We start from the raw sequence: 13315 nt of genomic DNA on the forward strand, positions 1-13315 counted from the left end.
ATTTTAAATATTGTATGTTACCTTGTTTGCATCACCTGATTTATTCACTTATTTTTAAAATTTCAAGACAAATTATTGAGGGTTCTGGTGTAAATTGCTCCTTGTTTCCATAGTTACAGCTGTACTCGGTCTCCTGTTAAGTGATTGGGGTTGTTAAGTACATACAGTAGACACTAGTCTGTGAATGTGCGTGTGTGTGTGTGTGTGTGTGTGTGTGTGTGTGTGTGTGTGTGTGTGTGTGTGTGTGTGTGTGTGTGTGTGTGTGTGTGTGTGTGTGTGTGTGTGTGTGTGTGTGTGTGTGTGTGTGTGTGTGTGTGTGTGTGTGTGTGTGTGTGTGTGTGTGTGTGTGTGTGTGTGTGTGTGTATGTATGTGTGTGTGTGTGTGAGTGGTGTAGTAGTAGATTGTCTGTTGGTGCAAACAAGGTAACAGGGCCTGGAGGCATGCACTTCCTGAAAGCCTCTTCTCATCTCACACACACCCTGCTGGGTTCTAACCATTGACCCTGCTAGTAGCTACCCTTCCAGTCTTTCCTTGAGCTTTTCCCAGAGTCCCTGTTCAAATACACGGATAATACATCTTTATATCCACATCTCTTTGCAGCCATCACTGATATAAATTTGATAAGACACGAAACTGTAGTTTCCTTCTTATCATCGCGTGCCATCCTACAGGAATATCAGTGATAACCTCAAAGATTTAAGGATGTATTTTCGGACGTATTTGAACATCACTGAACTATAATGGTGTGTCAAGTTTAAAGCATCCTCCATAATCCTGACCTTGTGAAAATGTGCCATAGGAAGTAACTGTGCACTAAATAAGTGTCTTCTTCTTTTGATCTACTCAGGATTTGGCATGGTTGCCTTTTTTATGGTTTGGCAGGTTATAAGAACAATTGCTGCCGTTTTTTTGGCTGTCTTTTGTAGTTTTACTCTGCCATGGAATTAATGCACCATTCAGGGGAGTCCTTCATTCACAGTAATATATCAGTCTAGATCTCTGTATGTCGCTTTCAAAGAGCTCAGTAGTGTGTAGGCACTCCTCAAATGCAGTTGATTTTTATAGCCTTGCTCCTCTCCTTTTTTTTCCTTGTCCTCATTTCTGTTCTTATGAATAAGGAGGTTGGACAATTTTACTTTCATGTTCACTACTTCTCTGCTGATTAGGAAGAGCGCAAAGATTTAGAAGATGTCTTTTTACAGTCCTCATCATGGAAGGAGGAGCTGACAACTCCACACTACTAAAATCCAAATGCTTCACGATTTTGTGTTTCCATCAAGCTATCAAGTAAATGAGTTATGTAGCCATCTAAGGATGGACAATCAGCATAGAGCCACCTAGTTATTGGCCTTTCATGCTGACTAATGTCGGTGCTTGGCAGATTTTTTGTAACCTTTACTTGAGAGTGACAGTGCAGTTTGGTGTCAACAGAAGTCTGCTTCTGCTGCTGCTACTTGTTGTTGCTTCTGGACATCATGGATGCAGAATTTACCTCCAGCACCTCCATGAATGTAGCAATATCATTCAATTAGACCATCAGTTTTTTTTTTTTATTTGCAAAAGCATAAACTATTCTGCATTGTAAAAGCCTTAAAAGCACGTTTTGCATTCCCATCCCTTTACCAGTATTATTAGTAATGGTTGTCTGTTACCAAAATAGTTTGGGTTGAAAAGCTCATTCATCCCTATTGCTAAAGACAATGCATTGCCTAGGTGATGGCAAATGATATCTGTAGTCACCATGTGACATTGATCCAAATTCAGCCATCAGTCTGTACCTCAACAGCATCATGATCCCTGGATGGGACAGGTCACCATGATATCGAATACAACATATCATGTAACACTCAAGTTCATCCCCACACATATCCATCCAGACAGTAGATCGCCCTCGGCCCTGGCAAAGATGATCATGCACACCATTATTCTCTCTCTGTCTTGTCCCTGTATTTGTTCCTCCTCACCTACTGGAACATTTCATATGTAGCATAGGCATCCCAGCACCCTTAGCCGTAATATTATTCCATCTCTTACTCCATCCACTGTGTGCCCCATTTAAACCACACATCCTCGTTCAAAGGCTGTGTGTCATAGCTTTGGGTAATTTGACAACCTGTGGTTCTCATTTTATTTCATTTGTGCTCTTTGGTTTTCTGTTCTTCTCTGTTAATGTAATTTGCATAACTTTGTTTTGTTTTTCAGTGATTGTGTTGAGGATGGCCATGGTCCCTGACTCTCTTGCTTATTGGATCTGTAGGTTTCTCAAACCACGCTAAAACAAAACGGAATAAATATGATTTTATTATATCTACAATTTGTATGATAAAAAAAAAATTCCTTATATACAGCACATGCAAATGTAAATTAATAACTACTACACAATATAAACTACAAAAGTCAAGGGACATGTGCCCACCTTGTATTTGTTTGTTTGTTTTTCTTTTGTTTGTGCAGTGTTTCATATGTGGATAGTGTGCTCATTTCTCTCTCATGAAGCCCACTGGTCAGACTTCCAGTGCCGAAGCTTACTCTGCTGTCTTTGTCATGCTTTTACATCAACAGCATCACATGCATACACTCATAAATACATAAGCTCAAAAATGTACTCACAGCAGCACTCACACTGTCCCATACACACAACTTTATACACACACGAGGCAAGTCAAAGGCAGCAGAGTTGGTTGAAGCAGACTATGTCTGGTTGGCAGGCTGCGTCTCATGGAGTGATGCTAACATTCTCTCCCATTGCTCTCTCTCTGCTCACCTTGCATGCTCCGCCCTGCTGCTCTGATCTGATTGGTCTAGAACTGACTGTGCGCCCAGGAGGGCAGGACGACTGTGTAAGTGCGCATGGAGCTCATCTCATATCCGTCGGCTCCCTGTAGTCTGATCATTTTTTCAGCCTGTGCGCTGCCTAGTTACCTTTGTTCCATTACACTCTTTAGTCCACATCAAAGTTTTGAAACACATCCAGTAACAGGAAAACATGTGCCATACCTGTACATAAGACCCTCACTAACATGCATGAAGGAAACAGACAACATTACCACAACTCTTACCACATCTAGACCTATCCTTTCTGCTTCTCCCTGCTTGCACCAAGCCAGACAAAACTTTCATGTTAGATGTTATCCATCCCTCTTCTACTTTCTTACATCGTTTCCTCCTTTAGATCAGTATCGTACTAATAAGCCACTTTTAGAGTTCTTTTCACAAATGTATGCTATTGTTTTGAAGAGTTTCAGATGTAAAAAGGTAGATAAACCAGAATGTATTGTTCTTGTCGAATATATCAGAGTGTCTGTTGTTGCAGTATCAGATTCCTTCTTCTTAAGAGTTATTTCTAGATTATCATAGAACAATTCGTGTTAGCCGTGCTTCAGAGTAAATACATATTGGTTTGATGACTTGAAGCAGAGAAAAAGATGCTGCTTTGTGTACATTCATGTGGCCTTTAACAGTAGTAGTGATAGTGATAAATGTCACCTCTTTTTTCCTTCTTGACAAGTCATTTCTACTGTGTCTAAATGTGTGTGCTTGTGTAAGGTAAAATCTGAATTCAGGGCTTTCAGGTTAGTGTTATATCTGCAGTTCTAATATATAACACTTAATCTGTTTGATACTGTAACCTAAGACTTTTGATGTTTGTGAGATCACTTAAGGGAAGCATTTTGTATGCCTGAAAGGGAAGTCGTTTTTGATTAAAGTCATGAGAGGAAAATTACTTTCAGTAAGTGTCAGATGGACTCAGTATAGTATGGGTGTCAGTGAAATGGCGCCATCTTATTCTCAAATGCATATATTCACTTGCAGTGAATGCAAGTAGTGCAAGTCCTGTGTGACGTATTCATGATTTGTACCCGAAGCTGGAAATAATCTCATAACTAATGAGTGCAGCTTGCTGCTTTGATGCTGCTGTGATGTGAGACTTGGTCTGTCTAAAAGTGAATAACTTCAAGCCTACACTAACTTAAACTTTAAAAGAACTTACAGCGGTTAAGATATATAACCCAAAGCTTTTTTCTTCTTTATCTTCACTTTGTTCACAACCATCTCCTCTGTTAACATCCCTCTCTGTCTGTCTCCACCAGACTTTTCAGCAGCCTAGGGGAGCTCCACACCATTTCTCAGAGAAGTTATGGCACCACATTCACCATCCGCCCTGGCAGCCGTTACCCCGTCACCCGACGTACCCCAAGCCCAGGTTCAGGCTCACCTGATCGGGGCGACCCTCTTGGACGATTCTCAGGCTTCGGCCTACCGACCTCACCTACTACACCACCACAAACCATCCTCAAGTCCTCAAGCCTCAGCTTACCCCAGGAGCCCAAAGAGGTCCGCTTTGTAATGAGGAGCTCCAGTGCCCGTTCACGCTCTCGCTCCCCGTCCCCATCACCTTCCCATTCCCCTGGGCTGGGGTCACCACTTTTAGCCCTCCGGCCCTTCCACCAGAAACCCCTCCACCTCTGGAATAAGTACGACGTCGGAGACTGGCTGGAAAGCATCAATCTAGGGGAGCACAGAGCAGGGTTTCAGGAACATGAGATTGAAGGCTCTCACCTCCCAGCTCTAACTAAGGATGACTTTGCCGAGCTGGGGGTGACACGAGTCGGACACCGCATGAACATTGAACGAGCACTAAAAATGCTGCTAGAGAGCTGACCCCTGCCCTGAGACACAGCAACAGATGGAGAGAAAGACGAAGATAGAACAAGCAAGATATAGGGTTGATGAAAAGAGATAGGGACCGCTCCTCTTTTACTCTGGCTGCTTTAATGTTTTGCATCATACATGTTTACCCATATACCTTAGTGACACTTTATGTTCCCCTTCTGCATTAATACCCTGCACTTAGCACTGCACTGAAGAGGAGGAGTCAATACATTCGTCACTCTCTCCTCTGCCCTTAGTGTCTGCCCACCTCCTTGCCTGCAGCCAGTTAGATCAGACCTCAAAATGGGCTCTGGTCTTTCTTCACCGAGGAGAAGCGCATGAGCTCCAATTAAAACATTTGATTGATTGATTGATTGATTTGTGAAAGCTTCTGTTGTTCCCTTAGTAAGACCCACACTTTCTCTCACTATTCTCTCCTCTCTACCTCTACCCCTCCATCTATTAGGCTTCTGAAAGCCTTTTTGCAGTTTGAGTAAAGGAGGAGGAAGAAGAGTTATCGTTCCAAACAGAAAGCTCAGTTGCCTTTCAAAATATTTATACAGAGATCAACAAGGATGAACAAAGGACTATGGACATAGCGGTGACACAGCTCTGAAAAGGCGTGTCTTCTCTAAACCTGCTGTTGTTTTTAAACCGAAGACTTTCGAGCCCAGAGGTGGAGCTCCACCAAGTAAACCACAGGAGAAAACCCCTCCGCCTTGGTTCCCAGACTGTGCTAACTAATATATTTGGAGAATGTTTAACCAACACTCGTGGCTTTTTTCATAATCAATTTTTTGGTTTTCCAAAGGGAATATTATATATAGGTATTATATAATATGATATATGTGTATCTAAATATAGCTTTCAGAAGACAATGTTGCAAAGAGGAACTGTAATAAACTAATCTGCACCTGTTTTTGGTTTTTAGTATAGAAGGCAGAGAGAAATCTTTAAATTTATTCCACCAATAGTTTACTCATTTCTACCAATTATATACATATATATAAATATATAAATATATATTTGAAATTTTAAAAAAAAGTATATAGATATGGAAATGAAATTTTTGTCATAGGTATCCAACTTTCCTTATGGTCACCCTTTCTTGAACCGTAGCATGACTAGTTGCATCATGTCTTGGACAGACAGTTTGATGTTTGTTTTTATTTTCTTACGGTCTTCCTTCATACTAAAGGGCATCCCGTAATGTGAGGCTAAGACCCCAGGTGACACCCATCCCTACTACTTCAGCTACAGAGACGTGGTCCTGACCCTACTTTATCCACAACAACACAGTAAGAACCACCTCATGAGAAAGCTAATTGGTAAAGGAGGCTCTTCATCTTATGCCTGTTTATCACTCAGGGATGGAAGTTTGGGGCACTAGCATGGAGATGCTGTTGGCTGTTGTTTTATAACTATCTGTTAAAATTCTTACCTGTGAGGACAATTTAAGACCACCACAGTCTGAAAAATGTTAGACAGCTTGTAAAATTTCCATCCCTGTGACCCTTGATGATGCTTCTTGGACCAGGCTGCACGAGGTGTGGTATGGTGAAAGAAGGAAACACTGGGATGTTTCTCATCAACAGGAGAGGGGAAGTAATCATGGCAGATAGCAGAAATCTCTTCCAGATTTAATTTTGCGTGTGCGTGCGTGTGTGAGCGTGTGTGTGTGTGTGTGTGTGTGTTTGCGTGTGTGTGTGTGTGTGTTCGTGCGTGTGTGTGCGCGTGTGTGTCTGTGTGAAAGAGAGAAAGCCTGTCCAAGTTAAGCTTAAACTGTTGAAATAATGCTTATTTTGCTTAATATGACTTTTACCTGGTTAAACCAACAAAAACTTAAAATACCACTACAGGAAATGTGTCCGTAGTTTGTCAGGCTGTGGGGATGGGAAGGCCACTGTAAGGTCTTAAAGAAAATTCAGTATTTTACAACCTGGCAGTGTCTTGCAACAACGCTGCTTCCCTCTATCTCTACGATTTACTTAGTGAGTAAAATATTATCATAAAAGTTAGCAGCCGGAGCTCTAAAAATAAGACCCAGGTTGTAACAACTGAATTTTCCTTTAACAATAAAAAAAAAAAATCTACAATTGTACTCATGAGTAGCTTCTGCTGGCAGTGAGAAACAGTGAGTTTTATTCACGCAACAAAAAAAGCATTTTATCCATAGCTTTTCTCTAACAGACGGCCAGGTAATCTCTTTTACCACTAAACACCTCCGTACATCAGTTGCGTCCATTCAGTGGGCCAAGGGACTTTCACTTGGCAAGAAGTTGTGTTCATCTCTTTTCTTTTCTCTCTTTTCTTTCATGCTAGCAGTATGTGAAAGACGGTTGGTGACTAAAGCGTCGTATCTGGGTTGTAGGAATAGCACTCACTGCCTCACTGTGACCTCACTGATTCTTTTTCTTCTGACTCCAGTGTTACAGTATGTCCTCAGACTCATTTGGACTTTTTTGTGCTTATTGTTCTTTTTCTAGTTTTTTTTTTTTCTTTGTTGATTTGTTAGTTACCCTCGGACACTGTGGGTAGATTTTGTAGCGTGTGGAACATGATACTTAAATCTTTCACTCATTTGAATTTTAGAGTGACAGAAAAAAAAAAAAGACAGAAAAAAGTGAATATCCTGTCCATTCTAAACATACGTACACTTGTAAAAATGAACAAACAACAAAAAAATTCTGTCTTTTTTTAAATCACGAGCAATGTATATACGATAGATTTCATATAAATTTTTGAAAAACAAAAAGTATATAGATCTATATATGAATGTTTGGCATATATGCATAGTTAACCACCTGTGAAAAAGGTGAGCAGATTTTATTCTTTCTATGAACTCTTGAACTTTTGAACTCTGAACTATGAACTAGGGGATGATTTGCACAAAACAAGGTGACAAGGTGCTAACATAAAAGCCACCCATCGTCCAAGCGCATGCGTGCATCTGGATTCCCTGAATCTCTCTGTGTGGTCGTTCCTCTTCACCATGTGTGTATGACTGTGTGTATGTGCGCAAATGCTTGTTTGTTTCCATCTTGCGTGTATTTGTTTGAGAGAGACAATGAGGATGCACGTGACAGTGAGAGAGTGTATGGGTTATTGCTAGGGTTTACACCTTTGAAGCTAGTCCACTAGAGCCTTACTGTATTACCATCAGAGATTCCCGGCAGTGGCTGTGTCACACAAACACACAATATACATACACACACAAACAGAAAAAAAATGCACACATTGTTCTACATTCTTGTTTTGTACTGAGGGACGTCTTCAAAGAGTGAACTGCTCTGCCCAAAGGGAGAGACAGACAGACAGATTACCACAGGGTATTGAACGAAACCATTGACACATTTTATATTGCAAAACAACAATAACTCACCTTGTAACTGTGTAGGTACAGCTTATGCAGTGTCACTGTTTTGTACACCCATTCCCAGATGGCATTTGCGCTCCTTACCCTCCACTCTCTGGCAGCACTCCTTTTTCCTTTTTCAGACCTTCAGTTTCTGAGTTTTGGATATACTATATGAGGTGATCCAGTGAGGAACAAACAACACAAAGGAAAAATGTGCCAAAAAATAACTTAACTTTGAACTGTATATTTGTCTTTGCTTTAGGACTATCTTAGTTACAGCATTCTTGAGCTGTTAGACTCAATAATATGGTGCCATCTCCTGGAAATCTTGAGAACTACAGACATTTGTTAGATCCTTCTGTATCTCCTAAGTGGAAATACAGTTACTGTTATTATTTTGTAAAGAAGCAGGCTATTGTTTATATTGATATACATACATATATATATATAATAGCCTGTGTATATCTACCTGTGAGCTTTGCATTAACATTTCTTTTTAAATTTTGAGACAAAGTATCACAATTGCTTGATTTTCTGTGATGAAGGTTATTATCCAGCTTGGCTTACTGTTCCCATATAAATACAAACACTTTAAGAGGTGAACGTGTACAGTCTGGACTCACACAGGCTGGCCTGGTTAGAAGAAACAATGCTGTAGTGAATACCTGGTCAGACGGTTGTGTAAGTTTACCACAAATACAGATGCAAAATGCAAGGTGTAACAGACTTACACATCATTAGGTCAAATAAGTTCAATGAAGGGTAATCTTTGTCTTATTTTCTAATCAACAAAGCACAATCTAAGTAGTGTAGGGGGAGCAGTGTAACCTTTTTAAAAACCTACTGGGGTCCGGTCACCCACTGGAACTAGTGATCTTATCATCAAAGGGTTTTTTTTTTTCTTTCATTGTTGTTTTTTTCCTTGTTTGCACTGTGAAGTTTAGAATGGTGGATGTATCGCTGCAACGCCTCAGCCTTGTCTCACAGGTGAACTTCCCCTTCTCAACATACGATGACCAGGCAAATCATTACGACTTTTCACCCAGCGACTTCTGGACACTTCTAGCATTAGGAACCCCCCCCCACGTTTGAATACGACAGCCCTAGTTGAAATAAAGTTAACCAGGAGTTTACTAGTTTTCCTTAGTGGGGTGATAGTGAAGGTTGAGACAAGATCTGAGATGTTGCCCAGGATATCTCCACCACAGAGATATATGTTTGTTATATTATGTAATAAATTTATAATTAAAACATGAACTGCATCAAAGTCTTGTTCCTGCTACTTCCGTAGTAAAATGATATTCCAGTGATTTATTTTGGATTAAATGACACACAAAACAAATATAAATACATATACATGATTTCTGTGTACAGTATCATCATATAGAATAACTGAATGGTGTACACACTCGCGTACCACTACATTCCATCATGAGGGACACAGCTGGCTGAGCATTTCACAAGAGTTCAATACAGCTGCTGTCTACTCATGTATGACTTCTAATATGCTGAAGATGTCCACTTTGTGCCTACTGCTGGATCCCAGCAAGTCAGGAAGAGACACATGATAACAATTTGGTTATATGGTACATTACGTTTTCATTTAAAGAGTGCTGAAAACAGACTTTACATCATAAAATGAATGCAAAAAAAGCAGCCAACAGATGCAGCTCCCCGCTGGCACTGCACACAACACTACACACAATCATCGAGAACAGCAGCAAATAAGGCTCATAATCACACTTCCTCTTTGCTCTGTGTGTGTTCATTTTCAATGCTTCACATTCTTATTACAAAATAAAACACATTCAGCCTCATTGTAAGACTTTCTACTTTTATCATAGTAGATATTGTTCAACAAAGTATAGATGACAAGGCTAAAACTGCAGATAAGTGAACCTGGGAAATAACACAATTTCAATTGTTCCACCACGTTTATTTCCCTGCTAATGTCACTGGACAGATGGAGGACAGTGACTTAACACCTGACTAAAAGACTGTCTGACTGTCTGGTAGGGTTACAAATCAATGGTATACAAGCACACCAACAAAATGACATAAGGACAAACATTGTGGCAGTTGAGCATCAACCCCAGCGGAGGATAACTTATTCACGAGATGACGAGGGTTTGGATGATCTGTAAACATCTGTCAGACTAATTCGGGACTCTCTGTTTTTAATCCATCCTCATCTGCTTCTGAATTATTCTTTTCCAGGTCAAAGTTCTGTAAGATAAGTGCAACCAATGAGGTCAATACAAACTTTTTCAGTCAAAGAAAACTTAGGTCAACTCATTTCAGCAACAAAGACAGAAGAGCAGAACATCTATTTTTCACATGAACAAAACAAAACATTCAAAATGTAAATTGTTGTTCATGAAAAGGTTTTGAGTAAGCATCTGAGAAACTTCTATTAAACAGAACAACAATGCTAGATTCTACTTTTTTTTTCTTGCAGTAAAAAATCCTTTGTTCAGGGTTGTATACAACTATGACAGCTGACAACATGAGCACATCAGTGATCAGAACGTTTTTTTGTATTCAGAGAGTTGTACCTCTAATTCTTGCAGCACTTCATCCATGAAGTCGCTGGGGTTTTGCTTGTAGTCCACTGCTTTCTTGATCATCTCTCTGAACATCTGTTGTGACAGTTAAAGTTAGAACTTTTAACGCACAGGTGGTTCAGGTGACCTGGACACTTCTATGAGATCATGCTGAATTATAGGCTGAATTAATTTGATTGTTTGGTTTGGATAAGGCGCACTGTCAATCCTGTATATATACATACTAAACAGTCAACTCCAAAACAATTTTTTGAGTTCAAAGAAGTTCAAACCTTAACTACATTAGTCCCATCAGCCGCTGATACAAAGTAAAATGGGAGTCCTTGCTTCTTCCCAAAGTTAAAGCTTCTCTGTGTCACCTTCAAATCAGCTGCAGATACAAAATACAAACAAATGCAATGGTAACGTCTATAATTCTAGAGTAAACTCTGTTGGTCAGACGCTTAATCAAACGGATTATTATTATTATAGAGCAAATAGATAGACTGTTGGTACAAACTAGAATCAAGCATGATTAAACATTTAATACAATAAGATGTGAATATGCATTGTTATGTGCCGTGTCAGGGCCAGACTCACCATCAATTTTGTTGGCAACCACACAACAAGGTATCTCCGGTCTGTACTCTCTCAGCTCCTTATACCAGCTGGCCAGATTCTTATACGTGATCTTCCTTTGAACATCAAAAACCTTAAAGAAAAGAAGAAAGGTTTACTAAGAGCTAAGCCTTATTTGACTGAGTGACGGTGTGACACCCATGATACGAAAACATAATATCTATGGTGGCACCGCCCCAGTTCAACTGGTGCATTCCAGCAGTCAACAAACAAGTCCTTGATGACTTCTCTGCCAGAGAATCGCCATCTCCATCTTAAATCCCAAAACAGGAATCATTTTTTTATGATATAAACCCTTTAAGGCCACGGAACAAGTTGGATGTACACTTGAAAGGTGGAGCCTTATCCGAATTGTGATATTTCATAATTTCCTCTCCACACTGCACAAAGGAGGGACAAATGAAATATAGGCCTATGCTTTAATAAAACATACAAGTCATCAATCTGAAATAACGACTACCTTACTTTTCTTAATACTTTTTATAATCACGTGTTAATCCTAGCGCGATAGGACATGCTATGATTACTTAAAGGCGCCTGTCTTGAAAAGTTTTTTTTACCATGATGCAAGCATGTGCTTTGTGGTAGTATGAGGGATGCATGCTCTGAAACCTCTCCTGACCAGCAGTGTCCCAGAAATCTGTGAAAAACAAAAAACATTCCTGCGGATTTAAGCTTTTCAGATGATTTTCAACTGCGTAAATATTTCCTCTGGTCACTGCGAGCTATACAAATTGAAACAATACATACCGACAGCCACTGCCTTGTTACCAACTGTGGCTGTGTGTTTGTAGAGAGTCAAAGCATAGGTTGACAACTGCTGGGGACGACTGAAGAAAGAGTTAAGTATCTTAGCCGCTCTCAGTCTCAGGACAACCAGTCCTGCTTTCTTGGAGGCATGCCAGCTTGACCTTACACAGCATTGTTCATGTGCACACAATGGCTGTAATGACTAGGTAGGACAATATAATATGACTGCTACATCTGTTTCATTGTATATTACTAAAGCTGCAAAAGGATACTATTCGTCCATGAGAAACCTTTCCATCAGCCTGAGAGAGAGAGAGAGAGAGAGAGAGAGAGAGAGAGAGAGAGAGAGAGAGAGAATAAATATTGATTTGACAATATTGTCTTTGTTATGCTCTTGCCATTAAAGAATTCTGAACTGAATTGAAATTAAAGGAAACGGTCTGTGTCAACGTAACAAAAATCTAATTACAACAGAGTATCTACTGAGGAAAACTACACAGATAATTAGCTAACTCTCGGGCCCCCAACGTTTTCAGACCCTAAACTGACAGAGAGACGAAGCAGGGACCCCCTTCTACAAATTAGTATTAAATTGAGTTGCATATTAAACTGAGCCTAACAGCTAGGGTGGCCTAAAGCCTTTACACAGTTTGTTATGATGCATTCAATACTAATATATTGAATGATCGTTATTAACATAGTCATATAGTTTTACATCATTTGTTAAACATACATTTGAAAGGCACATTTAATCCCTCAGCTCAATTGTATCTGTGTACATTAGTGTCTACCTTGCCTGCCTATAAGCCAGTAAACCCACCATCATGGTTGTGTTAATGTAACCATTTGTGTTTTCACAGGTGTATCTTTGTTGATAATCGGTTGCACTCATTTTAAGTACATGTTGCTAAATATTAAAAATCACCCCCCTGCAGTAACTCTGAGGACCCCCTGCTGAAGATCTCTAGTCTAAACTAAGGCAATACTTACTTAGATTTACCGACCGCGCTGTCTCCCAGACAGATGATCTTTACTTGTTCATCCGAGTCGTACTTCTTCTGGTCCAGTTCAGGGATGCTGCCAACATCGCCAGCCATTTTTACTCTTCTTTTAAACTTCCTATCGCTTTGACTAAATTAAGAGTAGTGAAAGCCAACGCTTGGCTAGCTGAAAGGATAAACACCTGAATAAATAATCTCTCAGCTCCCGCAGGAGTTAATAATGTTAGCACACCGGCGGCTATTGACAACGAGAATGAGTGTGCTAGCTCTCAAAGGTTAGCATCGTGTGGTTTCGCTTGATATCGCTCATTTCACTGGTTCGTCGGCACTCACATTGACAAAACTGATGCTATCCGAAGCTGAGAATTGT

General features: G+C 40.0%; 2 protein-coding genes across 2 annotated transcripts in view; one reads left to right on the forward strand and one right to left on the reverse strand.

The window, feature by feature from the left end:
* The window catches only part of shank3a (SH3 and multiple ankyrin repeat domains 3a), a gene marked incomplete at both ends in the record, with an annotated part of 142191 nt that extends 137528 nt beyond the window's left edge, over positions 1–4663 (forward strand). The window contains one exon of the mRNA XM_083917471.1: positions 4093–4663. Coding sequence (XP_083773597.1) covers positions 4093–4663 — 571 coding nt within the window. The remainder of the gene's footprint in view (positions 1–4092) is intronic.
* Positions 4664–10154: 5491 nt separating this feature from the next.
* On the reverse strand, positions 10155–13315 carry rabl2 (RAB, member of RAS oncogene family-like 2). The gene is made up of 8 exons (XM_083916150.1): positions 12935–13315; positions 12217–12246; positions 11945–12024; positions 11755–11834; positions 11156–11267; positions 10849–10946; positions 10568–10651; positions 10155–10238 (listed from the first exon to the last, which is right to left on the reverse strand). The coding sequence occupies exons 1-8, from the start codon at positions 13039–13041 to the stop codon at positions 10164–10166; spliced, it is 666 nt and encodes a 221-aa protein (XP_083772276.1). The 5' UTR covers positions 13042–13315; the 3' UTR covers positions 10155–10163.

Source organism: Echiichthys vipera (genome assembly GCF_963691815.1).
Source record: "Echiichthys vipera genome assembly, chromosome: 7".
Taxonomy (NCBI): domain Eukaryota; kingdom Metazoa; phylum Chordata; class Actinopteri; order Perciformes; family Trachinidae; genus Echiichthys; species Echiichthys vipera.